A 23,540-nucleotide genomic window follows, 5' to 3' on the forward strand; every position below is an offset into this window, starting at 1 on the left:
GGAGGAGGGCATGGCAACCCACTCCAGTACTCTTGCCTGGAGAATCCCCATGGACAGAGGAGCCTGAGGGTTACAGTCTGTGGTGTCGCACATAATCCTACACAACTGAGCGACTAGGCACAGCAAAAGTGTACAAGGGTTCTCTTTTCCCCACATCCTCACCAACATGTATTGTCTGTGTTCTTTTTGATAATAGCCATTCTGACAGATGTGAGATGATATCTTGTTGTTGTTTTGATTTGCATTTCCCTGAATTTCAGATAAGTAAAAAAAATTTTTTTTTCCTTTGTGGATGTTTCAAATATTGCAAAGTTCCTTGCATTTTTTCCCCCCACAAAATCTGGAAACCCTGTATGAGACAGTTTTTTACTTGAGGATGAACATAAATCCTCCATCAAATTGTTTTACGAGGCATGCACACACACAAACACACATCTGTTTACTTTAAAGGAGACTCAAATGTAGACCAATGTAACTGATATTAATTTCTTTTAATAAGGCTCATTCAATTCTTATGGGATTTGCTGCTCAAAGTCAGCTTACAGGTATAAAAGCAAAGGTAGTTCAGGGAAATGATATAAAGATGTTTAATCACCGGACAAGACCATGGCATCAACATTAACACTGAAAGGCTGAACTGCAGGGAATTTAGCCCGAGTCAGGTCTTCTCACTCCACCAGGCAACAGGCAAACTTTTTCCGTGTTTCTCCTCCCCAGATCCCAATCTGATCCCTCTCTTTGCAGTTCTGAGCTCTCAGTGCTCAGGCGTCTCTTCTCCTGGATGGGGGAGGTGTTCCCAGCCTGCCACAGGGGGGTCCTCAAGAAAAAGGTTGATACAGAGAGGCGCAGCTCCACCCCAGGCCTCTTCCGACACCACCCCCTCTGGGCTTAGCCTGGTGGTTTTTAAGAAAGATCCTCCTTGACTCCTCTGCCTGTCACATCTGCTGAGAACCCCAGTCTAGCTCACTGCCCCAGGCATGTTGCGGGCCCTAGTGCTGCCTTTGGTTTTCCTGGCTCTTGGTAAGTGTGTTGCCTGGATGCTCCGTGGATTTTTCTGAATTTTGTGGCATTGGTGGGGGCATTGGTGGGGGCAGGGAAGGGTCATACTAAGAAACTGGTGTTTCCTCTTCATCATTATTTTTTGTTGCTTTTCCCATTGCAGTCACTCTGGTATCTTCCAACGCGAAAGGGGCCCAGATGTCAGTCACTAGTAAGATTTGGGAGACTGCTTCTTTCACTTGCGATCTTACACAAGATGCCACATATATCCACCTGTACAAACAACAGGAGGGGATGGCTCCCCGACGCCTTTTCTACTACGATGCCTACTACTCAAAGATTGAGTTCGAATCAGGAACCAACAAAGCAAAATACAGTGTTTATAAAAGCTCAGGAAGGAGCTATAGATTTGCAATCCTAAATCTGGAACACAGTGATTCTGGCATGTACTACTGTGCTGTCTGGGATAAGCACGTTGGTTCAGACTTCCTGTACGCTGCACTGGAAATTCTGCTTGTGGCTGCCAAGTGCAGCTCTGGTAACAACCCCTGCCTCACTTCTTCCCCCAAATTTTCTTTACTCTGAACAAAGAGAAACCCTGAGCTCAATGCCCATTTCCGAAGCTATATATTCCACAGCCACCTCCTCCCTCTCCACAACAGCCATAGTTTTTCCTGAAAACAGACCTTCATCCCCAGACTGTAAGCAAGCAATCTAGCAGGCAGCATATCCTCACTCTCCTAGGAACTGGTAGAGTTCATATAATTTTTTCTTTAGGACAAACAGGGCATCTAGGATTGATCTCTTAGGAGACACATTTAGAAGAGCAAAATGGAATATGGAATCATTAATTCCATCATTGTCCAGAGAAAATGGCTGGGGATGGTGCATCTTCATTATTCAGGAATATGAAAAATAAGAAACGATGGAATGAAAACTTGAGACTTCCTAAACCTCAAGCTGGTATCTGATCTCTCTTATGGACAAATAGATATTTTCCTCATATAACCAACTAGGGCAAGACTGACATAGTGAAAGTGTAGGAAAAAAGTGATTGTTCAGTAAGCCAACCATGGTATTCTACTTACACCCGCTTTTGAAGTTCAGCTCACAGCTGAAACTGGTCTGTCTGGTAACAGATAAAGTGCTATGTCTCCCTTTGAAATGGGCCACTTCCCAGCCTAACTCAGGAATGCATCCTAGAAGAGGGCTTGTGAGCTTCCTCCTGACCAGGAAGCCCCTCCTCTCTTATTGCACCCCTGGGCACTGCTGCTCTCACAGGTCATCATATTTGTCTCTGATAACTGCACAACCACAAGTCAAAGCTTCAGGTCCTTCCCCTTCTGTGACTGCACGGAAGATGGGATTGGCTAGTAAATGCACCAACTTTAACTTGCTATACTGCTCAGCATGCTCTGGGAGTTGGTGATGGACAGGGAAGCCTGGCGTGCTGCAGTCCGTGGGGTTGCAAAGAGTTGGACATGACTGAGCAACTAAACTGAACTTGAACTGATCAGCAACCACATGGTTTAACTACTTGCAGCTTTAGGACAGTCTGAAGCATTAAATATATTTTAATTCAGATTTTTCCAGTGGTGGTAAGATTTTGTTCGCACATTTGTTTCTTTGATCTGCTGTGATTTCAATTTCTGTGTAAGGTAGCAATCTTAATATGGAGATCCAGTTTCTTCCCCAATTACTGACAAATACATCATTACACCACTGTTTTTCATCATCACGTAGTGATAATTACTTTTTCCTGTGCTCACGGGGTCCTTGTTCTCTCTCTCCTCTTCCACTCTCCATCTGCTTATACAGGCCAGTTTCTCCAAGGCACAGCTAGAGGTGGCAGTCACTGTGCACACACAAGAAACACAGTCACAGCCTTGTGTAGGATAAAAGGTATGCTATACACAACCCGTGTGTGACCAAAGAAATCAGAGAAAATAAAAAATACTTGAAGACAATAAAACTGGAAGTGAGTGAAGCGAAAGTCGCTCAGTCATGTCTAACTCTTTGCAACTCCATGGACTATGCAGTCCATGGAATTGTCCAGGTGGGTAGCTTTTCCCTTCTCCGGGGGATCTTCCCAACCCAGGGATCAAATCCAGGTCTCCTACAGTGTGGGTGGATCCTTTACCAGCTGAGCCACAAGAGAAGCCCAGGAAGACTGGAGTGGGTAGCCTATCCCTTCTCCAGTGGATCTTCCTGACTTAGGAATCGAACCAGGGTCTCCTGCTTTGCAGATGGCTTCTTTTCCAACTGAGCTATTAGGGAAGTCCAAAAATAGAAGAACACCATAAAAATCTGTGGCACACAGCAAAAGCAGTTCTAAGAGAGAGGTTTATAGTGATACAAGCCTACCTCAGGGGACAAGAACAACCTGAATAAACAGCCTAAACTAACACCTAAAAGAACTAGAGAAAAGAAGAACAATCAAACCTAAAAGTAAGTAGAAGGAAAGAATAATAAAGATCAGAGCAGATAGAAACAAAATAGAGCCTAAAAAAAAAAAAAAAAACAGAAAATATCAGTGATATTAAGAACTGGTTTTTTGAAAAGACAAATTGGAAAAACAAATTTATCAAGTTAAAAAGAGAGAAATCTCAAATATGCAAAATTTGACATGAAATAGAAGAAATTGCTATTGACACCATCAAAATACAAAGGATAAGACATTACTACAAATAATCATATGCCATGCAAGAAAACAGACAACCTAGAATAAATGGATAAATTCCTAGAAATGTAAAATCTCTACACTTAACCAGGAAGAAACAGAAAATATAAATACACTATCAGAAATGAAACTGCATCAGTAATCAAAAGCATTCCAAAAACAAAAGTCTAGGACCAGACAGCTTCTAAGATTAATTCTACCTAATATTTAGAAAATAACTTCTGTCTCAAAATATTCCAAAACTATCAAAGAGGAAGGAACACTTCCCACCACATCATCAAAAATTAAATATTAAGTATTGAGGTCTCCTAATGTTTGGTCATTAAGTCACATCCAACTCTTTGCAACCCCATGGACTGTAGCCTGCCAGGTTCCTCTGTCCATGGGATTTCCCAGGCAAGAATACTGGAGTGGGTTGCTATTTTCTTCTCCAGGGAGTCTTCCCAACCCAGGGATCAAACCCACATCTCCTGCATTGGCAGGTAGATTCTTTACCGCTGAGTCACCTGGAAAGCCAAAGATGTCTCTTTCCATCTTCTCATTCCAAGTTTCTCTACCCAAAGATCCAAACAGTCTCCTACTTGTTCCTTCTAGCTCACTTTTCTAGATGCTTTTTAATATAAACCTAATACTTTTGGGTGTATAGGCTAGGTTTAGAAAAGGTAGAGGAACGAGAGATCAAGTTGCCAACATTCTTCAGATCATAGAGAAAGCAGGAGAATTCTAGGAAAACATCTACTTCTGCTTCATTGACTATGCTAAAGCCTTTGTGTGGATCACAACAAACTGTGGAAAATTCTCAAAGAGATGGGAATACCAGACCTGTCTCTTGAGAAACATGTATGCAGGTCAAGAAGCAAGAGTTAGAACTGGACATGGAACAACTGACTATTTCAAAATTAATAAAGGAGTATGACAAGGCTGTATATTGTCACCCTGCTTATTTAACTTATATGCAGAGTACATCCTGGGAAATGCCAGGCTGGATGAAGCACAAGCTGGAATCAAGACTGCTGGGAGAATCACCAACACAGCCTCAGGTATGCACATGATTCTACTCTAATGACACAAAGTGAAGAGAATCTAGAGAGTCTCTTGATGAGGGTGAAAGAGGAGAGTGAAAAATCTGGCTTTTTCAACATTAAAAAAATAAAGATCATGGCATCTGGTCCCGTTACTTCATGGCAAATAAAAGGAGAAAAAGTGGAAGCAGTGACAGAATTTATTTTTTTGGACCCCAAAATTACTGCAGACTGTCACTTTAGCTATGAAATTAAAAAACACTTGCTACTTGGAAAGAAAACTATGACTAACCCAGATAGCATATTAAAAAGCAGAGACATCACTTTGCCAACAAAATCTGTATAGTCAAAGCTGTAATTTTTCTAGTAGTCATGTATGGATGTGACAGTTGGATCATAAATAAGGTTGAGTGCCCAAGAATCGATGCTTTCGAATTGTGGTGCTAGAGAAGACACTTGAGAAGTGTCTTGAGCAGTCACTTGGACAGCAAGGAGATCAACCCAGTCAATACTAAAGGAAATCAACCCTGAATCTTCATTGGAAGGACTGATACTGAAGCTGAACCTCCAATACTTTGGCCACCTGATGCAAAGAGCTGACTAATTGGAAAAGAACCCAATGCTGGGAAAGATTGAAGACAAAGGAGTAGGGGCAGCAAAGGATGAGATGTTTAGATAGCAACACTGACTCAATGTACATGAGTTTGAGCAAACTCTGGGACATAGCGGAGGTCAGAAGAGCCTGGTGTGCTGTAGTCCATGGGGTTGCAAAGAGTCTAACATGACTTAGTAACTGAACAACTGTCAGGGAATGTTTAATAGTAGGATTCCTGTGTGCTGTTTCCTATCTCTCTTGAGCCCTCTGTTCCTTATCAGTCCATTTAGGTGCAAGAGGAGCAGGCAAGCCTCTCCCAGGATGGAGATCAAAGAGATGGGATGCTTGCATAGGATTTCCTTCATTGGCTTTTCCATTTGGCAAAAGGGATTATTTATGACCCTCTTTTGATATGGATCGCGTTTTGGCCTTATGGCCTCTTGCTCCTTGCTTCCTTGGTAACTTGTAAAGTCTGGTCTCTTGATTTTCATCTGAAGAAGCTACCTTGTATTGTGGTATATATATTATTCTTACAGAATTCAATAAAGCACCCTTGTTCCATCAGAGCTTTTGTCCCCGTGTCTTTCTTTCTTTCTCTCTCTCTCTCTCTCTCTCTCTATTTCTGGCTGATTCCCTGGAGCGTGAAAGCCGGCTGCGTAACCCAGGGAATATTAGCCTCTTTGCTTCTTTCACTTTCTCATAGTTGACTCCGGACGACCAGGTTCCGGCCCATTAAAGGACCCCAACAAACAACAGCAACAAATTTATATGGTATTTGATAAAGAGCTATTTTTGTTCTCCCAACAAATGATCAGTAGCTCAAAGCCAGTTTTAAAATAATCTCTCATTTCCCTACAATTTAAAAATTCCTTATCATATTTTTACATTAATATATGCTTGGAGTGTTTTGTGTAGGACTTTTGTTTCATTTATGTTTCAAAATTCTTACAACATAATTAGCTCAACCCCAATTCTTACAACATACAACAACAACAAATAAAGTTTGTCTTAACTCTGATTGGAATTACAGTCAATTCATGCAGTTTTTTCTCAGCCCTTTAGTAAAATCCTATAGTGTTTTCTTCATATGGCCTTGTATTATTTTGTAAACATAATCAAAGATTTTATAACTGTTTACCTGTTCTTTTACATTTTACTACTTAAATCCTTCATAGGTCTTGGAATACAGACAACTCCTAAAGCTTCTGACAATTCTGCACATGGTCTTAGAATAAGGAAAAACAGAAGACAAGATGTCATAAAGGAGATGAGTGGGCATCACTCATGTCTATAATAGATGCAAAGAGTATATGTCAGCCCCAAGTACTAATAACCCAGAATTCTCAATTTTAAAAAATGAGATGAGATGAGATGTGCTTAGTTACTCAGACATGTTCAACTCTGCAACCCCATGGACTGTAGCCCGCCAGGCTCCTTTTTCCATGGGGATTCTCCAGGCAAGAATACTGGAGTGGGTTGCTGTTCCCTCCTCCAGATCTTCCCAACTCAGGGATCAAACCCAGGTCTCCTGCATCACAGGCAGATTCTTTACTGTGTGATCCACCAGGGAAGCCCTTTAAAAAAGGACTCCTTTTTAAATATGGTTTTCATCCAGGTCTCTCATCCTTTTCTATTGTGTTGGGTGCTATGAGTGGACAGCTGCTCACCATGATCTCCTCTTACTTTCATCCTCAGGGCAGTGGCATTGAGTGCTCACGGGCCTCAGGCCAGGGCTGGGTGGATCTGCATGGACATGGGAATCTCAGGGCCAGGCCTGTCTGGATTCTGGCAGATGGACTGTTCATCTCTGCTCAGAGAAGCAGTCAGTTGCTTCTGGCTATTTCTTTTTCTCCTGATCTAAGGTGAGTGGCTTGAGATTACAGAACAGCCTCTAAGAGTCTTCTTTCAACATATCAGAGAAATGGATATTGTTTTAAAGTTTTAGTTTCAGTAAGGAATCTAATCTCAAAGCAGATAGAGTTCTACAAATTTCTTCCTTTATTCTAGGAAAAATAGTAAGTCATCATAGGAGATATTTTCTCATCTTGCATTGGTGTGGTAAAGAATTACGTTACTCAACAAATGGAGAACTTTGTTCACATTTCTCAAGTATACTTGTGTTGGCATATTTGCATTTTAAGTTACTGAAGAGTTTCCTTTTTTCAGAAATATTCCTAAATTGCTAATGGAGCAGCCCTGGTGTTTGTGGAAACAGAAGGGCCTTTCCTTTGATGTAAACTCTAAGCAGTTTCAACAGAGCTGAACACCTGGAAAAAAAAAGTCTTAATTCTTTGAATACTATTCCTGGAAATTTAGAAAGGCCAGTAACTAACTGTTTTGTGCCGATGATGTGTTCTTTTCCTGTTTTTACGCTTTTCATCTGTTATCAGTGTTTTCAAGGATCTCTCCTCTGTGGAAAGCAGATATTTGGGTCCATTTACCTGATGAAAACTAATAAAACATCAAATACCACAAAACCTATGTTCAAGGACTTCCAAAAGAACCCAGAAAATTAAATTGCCAGTACAAAGTTTTTAACTGCTAGTCATGTCATGAAGGTAGGTGAAGGCTGAGATTATTGTAGGAGCTTCAACCGGGGTAAATGGCTCAGAATGAACAAAGATATTTGGAAAAAGAACTAGGCTCATAATAACTCCCCATGGTAAGTAAAGTTTTTCTGTTTTTTACCTTGGTCATGAAAGACTAACAGATGCTTTTCATTTTATTTTGGGGGCTTGTGGGATCTTAGTTTCCTGATCAGAGATCAAACCCAAGACCATGGTAGTGAAAATGCCAAATCCTAACCCCTGGATAGCCAAGAAATTTCTGATAGATGCTTTTTAGAGAAAAGTAATTTAGGATTCCTCCTTATGTGACTGCCACATTCTTGGGCTCAGAATACAAACAACAATTTTTCAGCTACTGGTCACTGTATATGGAAACTAAACTACTTTGGAAATGGTTTATTTTCTCTGTTTGTAAGCAGTTGAAATTTTTCTTCTAGAAAACACACACACAGAGAATAGGCTCAGGCTAGATAATAAAATATTCCGAGGACTCAGTTTTATTGTTTCATTTATATTCCAATATTTTTATGCCTTTATCATGTTCCTTATTGTGTTAGTGTAAGTTTTTGGTCAGGTTCCTTTTCTTGTAGATGGTCTATTAAGTGAGTTACTCTTCTCTTAATTAGCTCTTCTCTAGAGTTTGAGATAAAACTTCTCCATTCTCCTAATAACTTGTAAAACAAATATTATAGGTTTTCACCTCATCCCTAATAGCAGTGCAAAAAGATTCTATAGTAAACGACTATAGAACTTTGATAAATCTCACTTCTTGTTACTCTAGCTTCTTAGAGGTAGGCTGATATTCTTTAAAACTTGTGCTATTGGATCTCTTTTTTAAATTAATTAATCTTTTAAAACTGAAGAATAATTGCTTTACAGAATTTTGCTGTTTTCTTTCAAACCTCAACATGAATCAACCATAAATTTCCTGGATATGGACAAGTTTGTCAGCTCAAGTCATTTCAGCTCCAAAGTCCATGAAAATGGTGTGCATGGTTACATATCCTCATTTGCTCTTTCATTCTCTCAGCAAATATTTATTGAATTGTTTCTGTTTTGGGTGCTTGAGATAAAAGTGTGAGCATGACAGAACAAGGATAACACTCAAACCATTTCTATTGTGGTGGAAAAGTGTTTGAAATTCTGGCTTAATAGGGACCCATGTTCTATGATTTGTGGCTGGCAGGACACCTTGATGAACTTGTTTCCTTTCTTAATTGATTAAATAGTTGTTGTTGTTGTTGAGTCATTAGGTCATGTCTGGCTCCTTTGTGACCCCATGAAATGTAGCCTGCCAGACTCTTTCATCCATGGGATTTCCCAGGCAATAATATTGGAGTGGGTTGCCATTTCTTTCTCCAGGGGATCTTCCTGACTCAGGGATCGAACTCATGTTGCCTACATTGGCAGGCAGACTCTTTAACACTCAGCCACCAAGGAAGCCCAATGTAATAGTTATTGCTTGTAAAATCTACACCTTTTGTTTGGTGGAAGACTGATAAAATGCCTCAATACCATCCCATTAAAGAGAATTTTAATATTAATCAATATTAGCTATATTTACTGAGGGCCAGGCACCATGATAAGTATTTCAATGCCTTATCTTTTCCTCAACAAGAATCCTTTCATTCTCATTTCATAGATAAGGAAACTGAGGTTTAGAGAAGTTCACTTAAATGCTGTAAGTCACATGACTAGTTACTGTTGGCAAAGTTTGGGATCCAAAAGGGATTCCTTTGTGGCTCAGCTGGTAACGAATCTGCTTGCAATGCAAGAGACCTGGGTTCGATCCCAGGGTTGGGAAGATCCCCTGGAGAAGGAAAGGCTACCCACTTGAGTATTCTGGCCTAGAGAATTCCATTGATTGCATAGTCCATAGGATCGCAAAGAGCTGGACATCACTGAGTGACTTTCACATTCACACAGAAACTTGTTTATTCTGAAGTAAGTGGACTGGACCACTGCATGATATTAGAAACATTAAGTCATGTTTTTATATCCTGAATATTTACTCTCTGTAATCTGACCTGGATCCTTCAGTTAACTACAGTATTGTCATAGTGCATAGGGAAATGGCAACTCCGGTACTCTTGCCTGGAAAATCCCATGGATGGAGAAGCCTGTAGGCTACAGTCTGTGGCAGGCTACAGTCTATGGGGTCGCAAAGAGTCGGACATGACTGAGTGACTTCACTTTCACTTTCTTTCTTTTATACTTTGTATTGCTACTTATATGTGAAAACAATGCTTTTGCTTTTAATGATGGCACTGAAATGACCTCTCTTTATGCCGAAAAGATCATGTAAGTCATATTGAATATGCATTTATTAAATATTCAGAATATGTGTCAGTTCTATCTCAATACAAAAGAGGCAAGTAAGAAAAAGAAATAAGAAAGAAGAAAAAATTGTAGTGGAATACATACTTTTTGTTAACTGGTAAACACACCAAATTTTCAAATATGATATACTTTTCCCTCCAAAATTAGAAAAGAATTTCAATGCGGGAGTTTTTAAGAGGAAAATGAAGTAAAAAGTGGACATTGCAAAATAAATAATTAAAAGGGGATATTGCCTTCAGTATCCATTTTATAAAATGGAAGAAATGGTCTTTAAACAAATACATTTATACTCCCAGTACATCAATGCTACGTCCTGCAACATTTAATGTCATCCACGGGTGGTGACCCTCAGCAGGTAAGGTTAGGCAGTGATATTAGGCATGTTTTAGTGATCCAAGGGGACAATAGGAGGATTTGAGGACCAGGCATCTTCATTTGGACCAGGCCATTTCTCTTAGTCATTCTGTCCTAAGGTACAGTGCCCAGAGTTGCAAATTGAACTTTGGGCATAAGTTAGGTAGAAGTCAGTTTGAGGCTGAAATTTTGGGTAAAAGCTTGGAATGCCAGTAGATGTGCTGTTAATGGGAGAAAAAATGCCTTTTATTTTGGACAACATCAGTGAAGAAGTTCCATGTACTGACTGCTTCAGCCAATGTTCTCTTTGACTTTCTTAAACGTGGAAATACAGCAAATAAGAATAAACAAATGATTGCCTATTAATTGGGTATGTGAAAAGCTATGATGATGGTTTTGAGAGCTCTAGACATATACAGCATAGAGTAAAACAAACAAGTCATTAGTTGCTACAAATCTAATTGCAAACCCCAAACACTGAATTCTTATCAGAGTATGCAAAGTTTGGTCCTATGCTATTAAAATGTCATGTTGGACCACACAATTATCAGAAATAAAAATGCTAATAATAATGTTAATGATAATATAGCAACTTTTATAGTATCTTATCTTCATATTATTTTTATTCAAATCAGTCTTCAGTTCTTGTTTTGTTTTGATCTCACTGCAGCAGTGATAAGGATGTTCAATTGACTTAACAGTAATATCATCTTCTACAAATAAATGAAGCTTCTAAGGCTTTAACTTATTTGATTTGTTCAACCCCAGAACTTGTTAGGAGCAAAATGAACTAGGACTAGAATCCTGGTGTCTTGAATTCCAAGCAATCATAATTCCACTAGAATTTGAAGGAATCAGTGAAGCTAAATTAGTCTCAAGTTTTTGATACAGCCTGAATCACTGTGTAATAATTACGTAAAAAACTTCAATGTTGGAACAAAACTTGTCGTCACAGGTAGGTATCAGAGAATGCATTTTTTTTCCAAGGTAATAGAGGGAAAGTGAGGAACAATTAAATGTGAATGGAAGTCGCAAATAATGGGTATGTGGTTGGGGATTAGATTTAGAAGAGATTTTACAACAAATCCATATAGTAAAGGCGCGTGTAGACAACACTGCACAAATATTGTAATAGGATTTGGCTTTGTATCCATGTGGACTTCAGTAAAGGGCCCATGTGGCATTCTTGCCTGGAAAATCCCATGGACAGAGGGGCCTGGCGGGCTACTGTCCATGGAGTCGCAAGAGTCTGACGTGACTCAGCAACTAAGCTAAACAATAATGTATTATATGTAATAGTCATGAAAGTGTTTGGCCCAGGCTGAAGTTTGTCATTACAGCTAAGTTTTGTGAGTTGACACGTTTCCTTTTCTGATGCTGAAGGTGTATTTTCAAAAAACATGGACTTTCAAGTCAGGCTGACCTGGAGCTTCCGACCCACCACTAACTACTTATGTGAACATGGGGGTGATTCTCTGGCCTCAGTCTCCTAATCCATAGGATAGGATAACAGCATATATTCACCAGGGGTAATAGGAGAATTGAATGAGATAATGTGAATAAAGTACTTAGCACACTGGCTAACACCTCATAGGTGCTGGATAGGTTTTTATTCAAATATAAAGTGAAAATGGCATCCAGGAGAGAGAGTTTTTTGCAAAACTGTTGACAGAACTGACATTCTTCAGAGAATGCAGCTGCACTTCTGACTTCTCAAATGAAAAGTTATCTTACTGTCCACTCACACACACACAAAATTGAATTGGGGGGGATTTATCTCTCTTTAGCAGGTTCTTGTCTACTTGGCAAGAAAAATTAGATTAAAATGTATTTTTTAATATGTCTTGTTGTTCTATGTGGTTTAAATCTTAATCCTTTAGCTTAATTGGTATCATTTCTAACAACAATATTTATTGGCTCTAAAATATATAGTCAATAAGCTTGGGCTTCATGCTCATATTTATCAGAAAAAAGTTTTAATTTATAAAGAAAGTGATCAAGAAGTGAAGTCAAATATAGAGGGAAATATCATGAATTTGAAACTGCTATTTAAAAATGAAATAGTTCTAATTATCTAATTTATAAAAGAAAAATTAGAAGAATAAAAGAGAACACGTTAATAGCAACATAGTATGTGGTTGGAGAAATACACAGTGTCTTGCTATGATAATGAATAAAATACTACTTGTCCTTAAAGGAAGATGTATAACATTAAATTAAGCACATTAAGATCCAACTATATTTACAGCATGAGTGAAAAATCAACACTGTCTGTATACTGACTTAGTAAAACCAGGAGCTTTGCTGCACAGGCAGAAATTCTTAATAATTTTTTTCTTCTCATGGGAAAAGTCCAATTTTTCTTTTCTTAAGATATTTCCCAATGAGGGGCTTCTCTGCTGGTTCAATGGTTAAGATTCCGCCTTCTAGTGCAGGGGGGCATAGGTTCAATTCCTGGTTGGGATATACACTTTCTTCAGTAGGTGGAAAAACAGCAAATAGTGGTGGTCCAAAGCAGTTCAGCAGCCTTATAGAGTAGGTACAAATTAAGGGGGGACACTGAGAGTCAAAATATTATGTATTATTACTGAAGACAAAACTTAAGAAGAAATTCCAAAATAAAATGTGCTTTTGGTGAACACTTTCTGAATTGAAACAAAATTCTCATAAATGTATTACTTGATAAGCTTAGGGTAAGAGCATTTCTGAAAATAATGTGTGGTCGGTTGCTTCAGTCATGCCTGACTCTTTGCGACCCATGGACGGTAGTTCACGAGGCTCCTCTGTCCATGGGATGCTCCAGGCAATAATACTGGAGTGGGTTACCATTTCCTGCTACAGGGGATCTTCCCAACCCAGGAATCGCCCCTACTTTTCCTGCGTCTCCTGCATTGCAGGCAAATTGTTTACCGCTGAGCCACCGGGGAAGCTCTTCTGAAAATAATACTTTTTTAAAAATGGAAGTATAGTTGATTTACAACATTGGGTGAGTTTCAGGTGTATAGCAAAGTGATTCAGTTACATTGTGTGTCTGTGTGTGTGTGCGTGTTTGTGTGTGTGTCTGTGTGTGTATAGTCTTTTTCAGGTTCTTTTCCATTATTGCAAGGTTACTACAAGATATTGGATATAGTTCCCTGTGCTATACAGTAGGCGCTTATTGTTTTGTTTATTTTATATATAGTATTGTGTTATCTATTAATCCCAAATTAGGGGTTTGGGATTAATTATACATTTTAAATGGAAGTTTTAGAAATATAGCTATCTTGCTTCCACATTCAAGGCACTGTAAATAATGTACTGCTCTACTAAAAAATCTGGAGTGGTTCAGATGTAAAATTGAGAGGTTATATAGAATAAAAAATAAAGAGAATCCCAGCACTTCAGAATTGGGCATGGGACCCACATTCGGAGAGAAGAGTTAACTTCATACATTGTCACGTACCTGTGGACTCTGACTCCATTTTAAAAAGCAACTGCATATCACTTTTTAAAAATGATAAACTTCTCTGGTTTATTTTTGTGGGGAATAAAATAAATATGGTGCATCCCAGAATCAGTTAAATGAAGAATGAGTTTCCACAGAGTTTCAGAACATGAGAATGTGTCATTTGGCCAAAGAAAGCATAAGTTATAACATAAGACAAGATGGGAAAGGGAAGTAGTGTAGGAGGCATCAAAGATTCTCACAGACAGAGAAACCATCAGTTACCTGGTCTCCTCCTCCATCTCCATTCTCACAACCCACCCATCCACTGCAAAAGAGGCTCCACTATGATGGGGCAAAAGAGATTTTTTTTTATCGGGATTTCTCTGGCAGTCCAGCAGTTGGGACCTTGCACTTCTACTGTTGGAGGCACAGGTTCAATCCATGGTGCAGGAACTAAGATACGGCATGCTGCATAGTATGATCAAAAAACCAAAAAAAAATAAGCTGACAAAACAATAAATGTATTCATGAATTTTGGAAGCCTTGATACGGGGTATTTACATGGGGTATTTAAAGGTCATATGCCATCTTTACAAATGAAGAAAAATGAAGGTCAAAGTATAATCTAGCTTTATTACTTAATAGCTGTGACTTTGGGCAAGTTACATGAAGTCTTGAACTTTTCTTTCCATCAAAGATAAGAGCAAAAATAAGCATCTGACAATCTATTGTGGATGAGAGGCCATGGTGAGCACTGGTCCAGTGATGCCTTTCTTTTACCACTCGCTGTGCTGTCCTCAGTCATTCACTTATGTCCGACTATTTGCTACCCCGTGGACTGTAGCCTGCCAGGCTCCTCTGTCCATGAAAATTTCCAGGCAAGAATACTGGAGTGGGTTGCTATTTCCTTCTCCAGGGGATCATCCCAACCCAGGGATTGAATCCACATCTCTTGTGTCTCCTGCATTGGCAGTGGATTGTTTTCCACTGGGCTACCTGGGAAGCCTTATTACTTGCTAGGTTTTTCCAAACCTCAAAATGTTGGTGTTGCTCTAATGATTCTTTTTAATTATATTTTATTTTCCCCCGCAGATAGAAACCTTGCTACAGACATTTCACCCAAGCCCACTATTTTTCTTCCTTCAATTGCTGAAATCAACCACAGTAAGACTGGAACATATCTTTGTCTTCTGGAGAAATTTTTCCCTGATATTATTGAGGTTTACTGGAAAGAAAAGGATGGGAACAGAGCTCTGCCTTCCCAGAAGGGAAATACCGTGAAGACCACTGACACATACATGAAGTTCAACTGGCTGACTGTGGCTGAAAACTCCATGGATAAAGAACATATATGTGTTGTCAAACACGAGAGAAATATACGAGGAATTAATCAAGAGATTCTTTTTCCTTCAATAAATGAAGGTATGTGAATAAACATAAATATAACCTCCAGAACACTGTTTTTCAAATAAAATACACCAATTAATAAAATACATTAATAAGCATTAATGAAAAACAAACAAATGTCTTTATAAAATGATGTTTTGTTTAATGGTAGCACAAATGTTCTGCTATCTCCCCCATAGAATTAAAGTGGGATAGGCTTTGATACATAAATATGAAAAAAATTTTACTTAACCTTTTCAGATTTGGTTTCATCTTCTAAAATATTAAGATCATAGTGATGTTTCTTAAAGTTGTTGTATGGATTTAAGGAAACAACATCTGTGAAAGTATCTAGCAACTTAGCACATAACAAATCTCCACTGTGGATGACTTTGGCTGATCAGGAAATAAGAATATGTATGCATCTTTCTAGAATGTTCTACTCAGCAAATAAAGTCAGTGTCAATTTGATCCTTCTTTACTCAAGGTACCCTTCCAAAACAATGAGTTATTAAAGGATAAAACTGTGTTTGTATGATGGAGGCAGATTGCAGTTCAACAAAAAGTAGAATAATTAGACTCCTGGGGTTTTATTATGTTTTTGGGTTTTTGAAATTTGTATTTTATACTGGATCTTCCCAACCCAGGAATCAAACCAGGGTCTCCTGCTTTTCAGGCAGATTCTTTACCAACTGAACTATCAGGGAATTTCCATACCACCCTAAGATAAGCTAAAATTTTGTAATTAGAGATGGGGTGAGGCTAAAGTATATAGACTTACTCTCATTCTACATAAAGAATGAATTTCTTGCCATTGGAAAATGCTTCTCATAAACTCTCATTGCAGCCCTAGCACGTGCCAGGCCTGGAGGGAGTGTGGATGAACACACTCAGGTGAATTACTCTCCCAGAAGGATGCACTAGTCAAGAGAATATATTTGTTTCTTAATCAGTCAGGGTTACTCGTGATTCAGGCAAGGTGTCCCAAAGGAGACCCTGTGGTGCAGATGTCGGGCAGAGGGCTTGAAGTGTGTTGGCCTTGGCGGTGGTCCTGTAACTCACAGGATTCTGGACTGAAAGTCCGCAGTATTCACCTGGCAGACCAAACGCCCCAGAGTGTCCCTAATTAGGAATCATTTCTGTGCCTTTCCCTGTGGTTAGGAAGCCCTTTTTAAGCAGTGGAAACCACATACTTAATCAAATGTACACAGACTTTTACTGGGCACCAGTCTGAATTTCTGAAGCAAGCCTGTCTCTTCCCTGATCCTCAGTTTGTCCAATGATCAAATTAGGTTTGAACACTTGCCTTGGCTTTGCCATGGGGCTGTGATGAAGAGCAAATAGTATAGCACCAGAGAAAACGTTCCAAAGCATGACATAGATGTATTTATTCTCATATTCATCAAATCTATTTGTATCCTTTCCTAAAACTAATTAAAAGTAAGAATACAAAAACAGCCCTAAATTGTTACTCTTATAAATAGAGAGGAAGCAAATTTGCTAAGTTTAGTCTAATGTATCCACAACTCTGATTGTCCTAATAGGTTTTAATTTTTCTTGTAATCAGGAAAAAATGAGTCCCTGTGACAATTACCATATTGGAGAGAAGCTCCAGTTCATAGTGTGTTTTACCTGAAACAATTTTTGAAACAAATGCTTTGCAAGGGGTTCTAATGGCAGTAAAACTAATGAGGGCATTTCTGCTAATGTTGTTCTATAGCAGATTTCTAATGTTGTTTCTTAGAAGCTTTTTGTTTTTGATAAAAGCTAAGAATATAACAGGGGCGTACAGACTGATGAAATGATTTTGAAGAGAAATACAATTAATCCCGTCCTAGTTTTCAACCAGCCTTTACTGAGAAATTGAACTTACCATAAACACATGAAGTTTATTACAAAAATTTGTTTCTTTATTGTTTCTACCTCAATCAATGCATGGTAATAAGAAGTTTGTTTATCTTTTAATAATTTTTAAAATGTATTTATTTTGTATTTTGCTGTGCTGGTTCTTCATTGCTGCATGGGCTTTTCTCTAGTTGCAGTGCATGGGCTTCTCACTGCAGTGGTTTCTCTTGTTGCCGAGCATGGGCTCTAGGGCTTGTGGGCTTCAGTAGTTGTGGCTCATGGGCTCAGGAGTTGCAGCTCCCAGGCTCTTGAATACAGGCTCAGTAGTTGTGGCACATGGGCTTAGTTGCTCTATGGTGTGTGGGATCCTCTCAGATCAGGGATCAAACCTATGCTTCCTGCACTGGCAGGCAGATCCTTTACCACTGAGCCACCAGGGAAGCCCCTATTTACCTTTTAATGAATAAAATCATTATAAGGAAAGAAAGGGACTTATGAAAGTCAGTTCTTGAGGATATTTTAACATCAAAACATGATTCTACTTGTATTTTCATTCTTGGGATTTACTCCAAAGCATTTATACCTCAAATCCAAGTTTTAGATTATAGTGAAAAAAAGATCTTGTTGAGGGCATAAAAGGTATACCAGACTGTATCCATGTGGACATGAACCCATCCAGGAGAAAAGCGATAAACCAAACAACTTCTGTGACTGTTTTCCTCCATCCAACAGTCCATGATCTTTTAAAAAAATTTTGTACCAATATGGTTGTATTTGCATTTGACATTACTCATGAATAAAATTCTCACTTCAAGTTTTATCAAGTCAGATAACTTAAAATGTGATTTGATCTTTTTTTTTTTTTTTACCCCTGGAAAGAAATGCTGAGTTCCTGTAATAAAAAGGTCATTGTTAAGAATAATTAAGATCTCTAGAAGAGAAGATTTTTTTTTTCCCAGTGTTTTCACTTGATGTTTCTTTTTTTTTTTTTTTCGAGAAGATGTTTTTAATGTCCACAATGGTGGAATTCTGTTGTCTTTGCATAGGTTAATTTCTCTTTCTAAGGCTTATTTTTAGAGTACACTCCATTGCTCTGTCTCATTTAATCCCCAACAACCATCCTTTGAATGCTGTCTCTGCCACCACTGGTATCAGATACAACTCTTCGCCAGTTACCCTCTAATTCTTACTTCCTCCTTTGTAACACGGAATGCTCCAAAACACAAATCACTCCAGTGTCACTGGAGGATTAAAGAAGATAATGCAGTGAAGAGTTAAGTGAGTGCCTGGCCCAGTTACAGTCACTCAGCTATTAACCTTATTAATATTGCTTTGATTATGCCCATAAGCCCCACAACTACAGAAAAATAATGTCCATGAGCCAAGGATACTGAGGATGTGTGTGCTTTGGAAAGCTTCAGCTGCTTTCTTTTGCTTGATGGGAAATATGCTTTAGCCTAACTCCTTCAAATGTGGGATTCCCTTGAGGACTCTAACTTCGAATGACTTGATTTGGTAGCAATTCTTCATCTTGGCAGTGGGTGCTGAAGTCATGGAGCAGCCACTTTTCCTGATTACTTGTCTTTGCAACAAATATTTCTCCAACACCTACTTTGTGGTAAGCATTGAGCTAGGAGCTATGAATACAGAAGGAAAATAAGATGCTATTGGGTATTACCCTCCAGTTATGGTAAAATGTAGCCTTCATGAACTTCAACATTTCCATGTGTAGAAAACCATATGCAAATGAAATCTATGAATTACACGGATTCAGACCAACTAGTTTTGGAACTGTATGACTCATATTTTTAATAACTGTTTCTCTCAGCAGATTATCTATCTATATACATATATATATATTGCAATAACACATATATAAACATATACAATGCCAAATAATGGGCGCAAATAAATGACTAATACTTTTTTTCATTTCTTGTAGTTGTCAGCTCAATTGTCCCTACCACGGAGTCTCCCAGTGACTGTTTAAACCATGAAAGCGGTAAGTGTTTGTAGATGACTGCCTTTATGTCATGCTTTAGTCTTTTATTTCCTTTCTAATCTATTTATCTTTTGCACTTCTCTGGCTAAAAGTACAAAAGACTAATTACTGGAATTGTGGGGCTCATTGTCATAGTTTTAATGATTTTCTCTACTGTCTCACTGTCAGCAGATTATATACATATATATATATTTATATATACACAGACACACACATATGTATCTGTGTATATATTTACATACATTTACATACACATGTACACATTGTAAAATAATGGGCAAAGACAATTGATTAATACTTGCTTCCATTGTTTCTAGAAGTTACCGGTACTGGTTCTAAAAAAGTTTGTCTGAAAGATGAAAGCGGTAAGTTTTTGCCTATGTTTGCCTTTACGAAATCTTACAGCATTTTTTTCCCTCCTGATCAAATTACCTCTTGAACTTCCCTGCTTAATGGTAGGAAAAAGCAATTATTCCTGAAATTGTGGAGTTCATACATTTAATCAGAGTATCTCTCCTATTTGTGGTAGCAAATTTTACCTTATATATACATATATATTAACACACATGTACTTAATCACATATGTGCCACTGTCTAATAATAGATATGAACAATTGACAATACAATTGATTAATACTAGCTCTCCTTTCTTCTAGAAGTCACTGCTGATCATAATTCTACAAAAGTGTGTCTGAAAGATGAAAGCAGTAAGTTTTGCTTTTGTGTCTTGTTACAGCCCTTTTCCCCTCTAAATAAACTTAACTTCCAAACTTCTTTGGTTTAAGATAGAAAGCCAGAAAGTCTGGATATTGCAGAATGGATGGCATCATATTTTAAGTAAATCCATCATTCCCTAAGAGTCATCTTAGCACAGTAAATGTTGGTTTTGGAGTTTTGAGGATGCAATGATAGGTTCTGAATTATTTCAACAGTGGGCTTCACTCACTTGTGTAGCTTTTGTTTGTAGTGAATAGAGAAATGTGATATCAAGTTGCTTCTAGACATTTGAGTTTTAGCCCTTGTTTGCATCTAATACATGAACTAACACAGAGAGCTTGATATACACAAAGTGTATTGCTGCATCTTTCACGTATACTCTGTTCGCTCCTCATAACCACTCCTATGAGGTGGTACAATATTTTCTCAACATTTTACAATCAGGGCAATGTGCCAAAATTAGTTCAGTCCTTTGTACAAAGTCACACAGCTAGATCTGGGGATTCAACTTAGTCCATCTGAATCAATGGTTCACACAACTTACTCAGTTCTCTATTCCTCCTCTAAGAGGTAGACATAGAGCAAGAATCCCAAAACCAAGATCCTGAGACAGGATGAACCCATGGGCAGGGGTGTTAAGTGCATGGGCTTCCAAATATCACAGTCCCCAGTTCTATTATTAGCTTCATGAAAAATGGGTAAATTATGTACATTTCTGAGCAATACTGCCCTCATATGCCAGTTGGAAACAATAGACTGAACTCAGTTATTGGAGATATAAGATCACATATGTGAAGTGTCTCCAATAGGGTATCCAGTTAGCTGGCACAGAATCAGTACCGGTTGGTGGCCCCTTCTCCCTACATGAAGGTTACAAGTGCATTTAGAATCCCTGGCTCTACCCCTGCTGATCCCTCCTCCATTCCAACTATCAGGGCCCCAGAACTCAGCTAATACCTGACCTGACCTAGGAGAGTAAGTTATGAGCAGGTCACCTCCTGAGATCATTTCCATACCAAATGCTAGTGATTCTGGAGTTCTGACTCTCTGAAGATGAGGTGTGGGAAAGAGAAATTTCCACGAGAAGAAACTCAGTCTTGAGATTAATTGAGTAGCCAAGTCAGGCCCATCACTAGTGCTGTTAATTGTTTTTTTGACAGCATATATTTCTTGCAAAACGTCAAAGACAAATAAGTGCAATTATCCTATAACATCACAGCCATGGTGGTAGACATTTAAGACAGACAGGTGAGTGAGGCATGAGCTCCTGATGTTTCAGGAATTTTGGACTAAAGACCTTCTTCCATTTGATAAAATGTTCTCTTTACCAAAGCCTTCTGCCCACTACACTGTATCACAACCAGATTTCCATGACTTGTATCCTTCTTAGAAACCTCACTGATGCACAACATGTAATGGCTCAGATCCTCCCAAATCAGCAATTGGACTTGATATTTATGCTTAACTTTGATGTCTAGCGTGTCAATTGCACATGGAGTCTCAGGATTAGAGAGCAGCTAAGAATGTGTTCTTCAAAGTCATGTTGCTGGCATTGAAATGTGGTTTCTGATACTTGTGTGACCTCAGGCAAATTATTTTTCTCTGCGCTCAGTTTTTTGTAAAATGTGATTGAAAATAATAGTCTCATGCTCTGCTGTGCTTAGTCATTCAGTCATGTTCCAACTCTTTGTGACCCCAGGGACTGTAGTCCACCAGGTTCCTTTCTCCACTGGGATTCTCCAGACAAGAATACTGGAGTGGGCTGCCATGCCCTCCTCCAGGGGATCTTCCCAACCCAGGGACTGAACCCAGGTGTCCTGCATTGCAGGTGGATTGTTTACCATCTGAGCCTCCAGGGAAGCCCAATAATTTTGTAGGTTATCTTAAAGCTTAAATTAAGAGTAGAATTTTGCATGCAAAGCTCTCAAAATAAGTGTTTGATATTTGATTAGTCATTAATGAATATAACCTGTTATTATTACTCAGAGATGTGGGAAGGGGGCAAAAAAAGTGCTAAATGCTATTTGTCGCAAATATTTTTCCCTTTGGACTCATTCTTTAAAAACACAACATTGTATTTTTTTTTTTAAATATTTTGGAAGATTCTAGTGAATTTAGCTGAGGTTGTTGATTGACTTGAATTGCCAACTGGATTCTGAATTGTCCTGGGAGTGGCGGTGCTCATGGTGCTTATACTTGTTTTCTTTGGGGTTTGGTGGTGCAGGGGTATCACTTCACAGTAGGTCATCAGAAATAATTATGACCTCCTCCCATTACTGTGTACTGACCTTTCAAAAGAACGGGGAACTAATCAAATGATTTCTCCTAGATACTCTGCAGCTGCAGCTCATGAACACCTCTGCCTATTACACCTACCTCCTCCTCCTCCTCAAGAGTGCGGTCTACTTTATCATCACCACGTCTTGTGTGTTTCGGAGAACAGGCATCTGCTGTGACGGGAAGAACTCGTGACAGAGGGTCCCCGAAGGAGTCAGCTTTCCTTGATCATCTATTGTTGCTGAAATTCTCTGCTTGCTTTTTGGATTTGGGTTATCTCAGTGCATATGTGTTTTTTCCCCTATTATGTCATTATTGTGTAACAGTTTTTCAAACACTGGGCAAACAGACAGTTCTACTCTGTAACAAGGAATTCTGCTATTACTCAGGGAGCAAGGCCCAGCGCAGGTCCAGGGGAACCTCTCCCACCACTGTATTCAACCCCATCAGCTTCTTCCACCCTGAGTCCTCATGCCTCCAGGGTGCACAAAGCAGGCAGCTCCCCATCTCCTCCCTCAGCATCTTCCCCAAGACCAAGGTCTTGACCCTCCCTGTTACACATCCTGGGGCAGCCAGCTTTGCTACTTGAACCCTGTACATTCTTTATTATATTAGGCACAATAAGTTAAAAAATAAATGAAAAGTCCACATATTTGTCTGTGTGTACTTGAATTTCATGAACTCTGACCAAGGTAAGAAACATCATGACAACTGAGCTATCAAATTCTGCATGGTTGTAATAATGGTCAATGCCACATTTCTAAGTCTTTCCCTGAAACGGTGGCTACGGTGCTTTCTTTGGGGCACTGGTTCCAAGGGGAGCCACGGCCAAACGAAGGTGCCCAGGGTCCTTCTCTTTCCAAGCCACCGGATTCAGACAGATTGGTTTGGGATGCTCTGATGGTGACAGGGTGACACCACCGTGCCTTGCAGCGTGTGTGCTCAGGTTGTACCAGTGTCTCACAAGCACTGCGTCCTGATCCTCACATTGACCCCGTGAGAACTGCTCCAGCACCAGGTCATTCGGTGGAGGGGGAAGCACACAGACTATGACTCCCAAGGGTCTGGGGTTGAACCCTGGGTCTGTATTAGCATCCGTGTGGCCTCAGGCAGTGATGTGAACTCCCTGGGCCATCATTTCCTCATCTGTGTGAAGAAGTCACAGTGCCCGGTGCTCAGTTTACTGTAAAGTGGGATCGAAGTTGGTAATCTCATGCGGTGCTTAGTCGCTCAGTCATGTCCAAGTCTTTGTGACCCCAAAGGGTAAATGAGTAAATGAGTTAACGATGCTTCATCCATGCAAGTCCTCAATAACATTAGCATCTACTG

General features: G+C 39.2%; 1 gene segment (V, D, J or C); it reads left to right on the forward strand.

Moving 5' to 3' along the window:
- Window positions 1-941: 941 nt before the first annotated feature.
- LOC136170674 (T cell receptor gamma constant 2-like) lies at window positions 942-22,406 on the forward strand. The segment is given in 8 exon segments: window positions 942-1,020; window positions 1,163-1,473; window positions 11,449-11,512; window positions 15,077-15,406; window positions 19,158-19,217; window positions 19,535-19,582; window positions 19,874-19,924; window positions 22,264-22,406. Coding segments are annotated over 8 exon segments (1,050 nt in total).
- Window positions 22,407-23,540: the final 1,134 nt, after the last annotated feature.

The sequence above is a fragment of the Muntiacus reevesi genome, chromosome 6 (genome assembly GCF_963930625.1).
Source record: "Muntiacus reevesi chromosome 6, mMunRee1.1, whole genome shotgun sequence".
In the NCBI taxonomy this organism is placed as follows: Eukaryota; Metazoa; Chordata; class Mammalia; order Artiodactyla; family Cervidae; genus Muntiacus; species Muntiacus reevesi.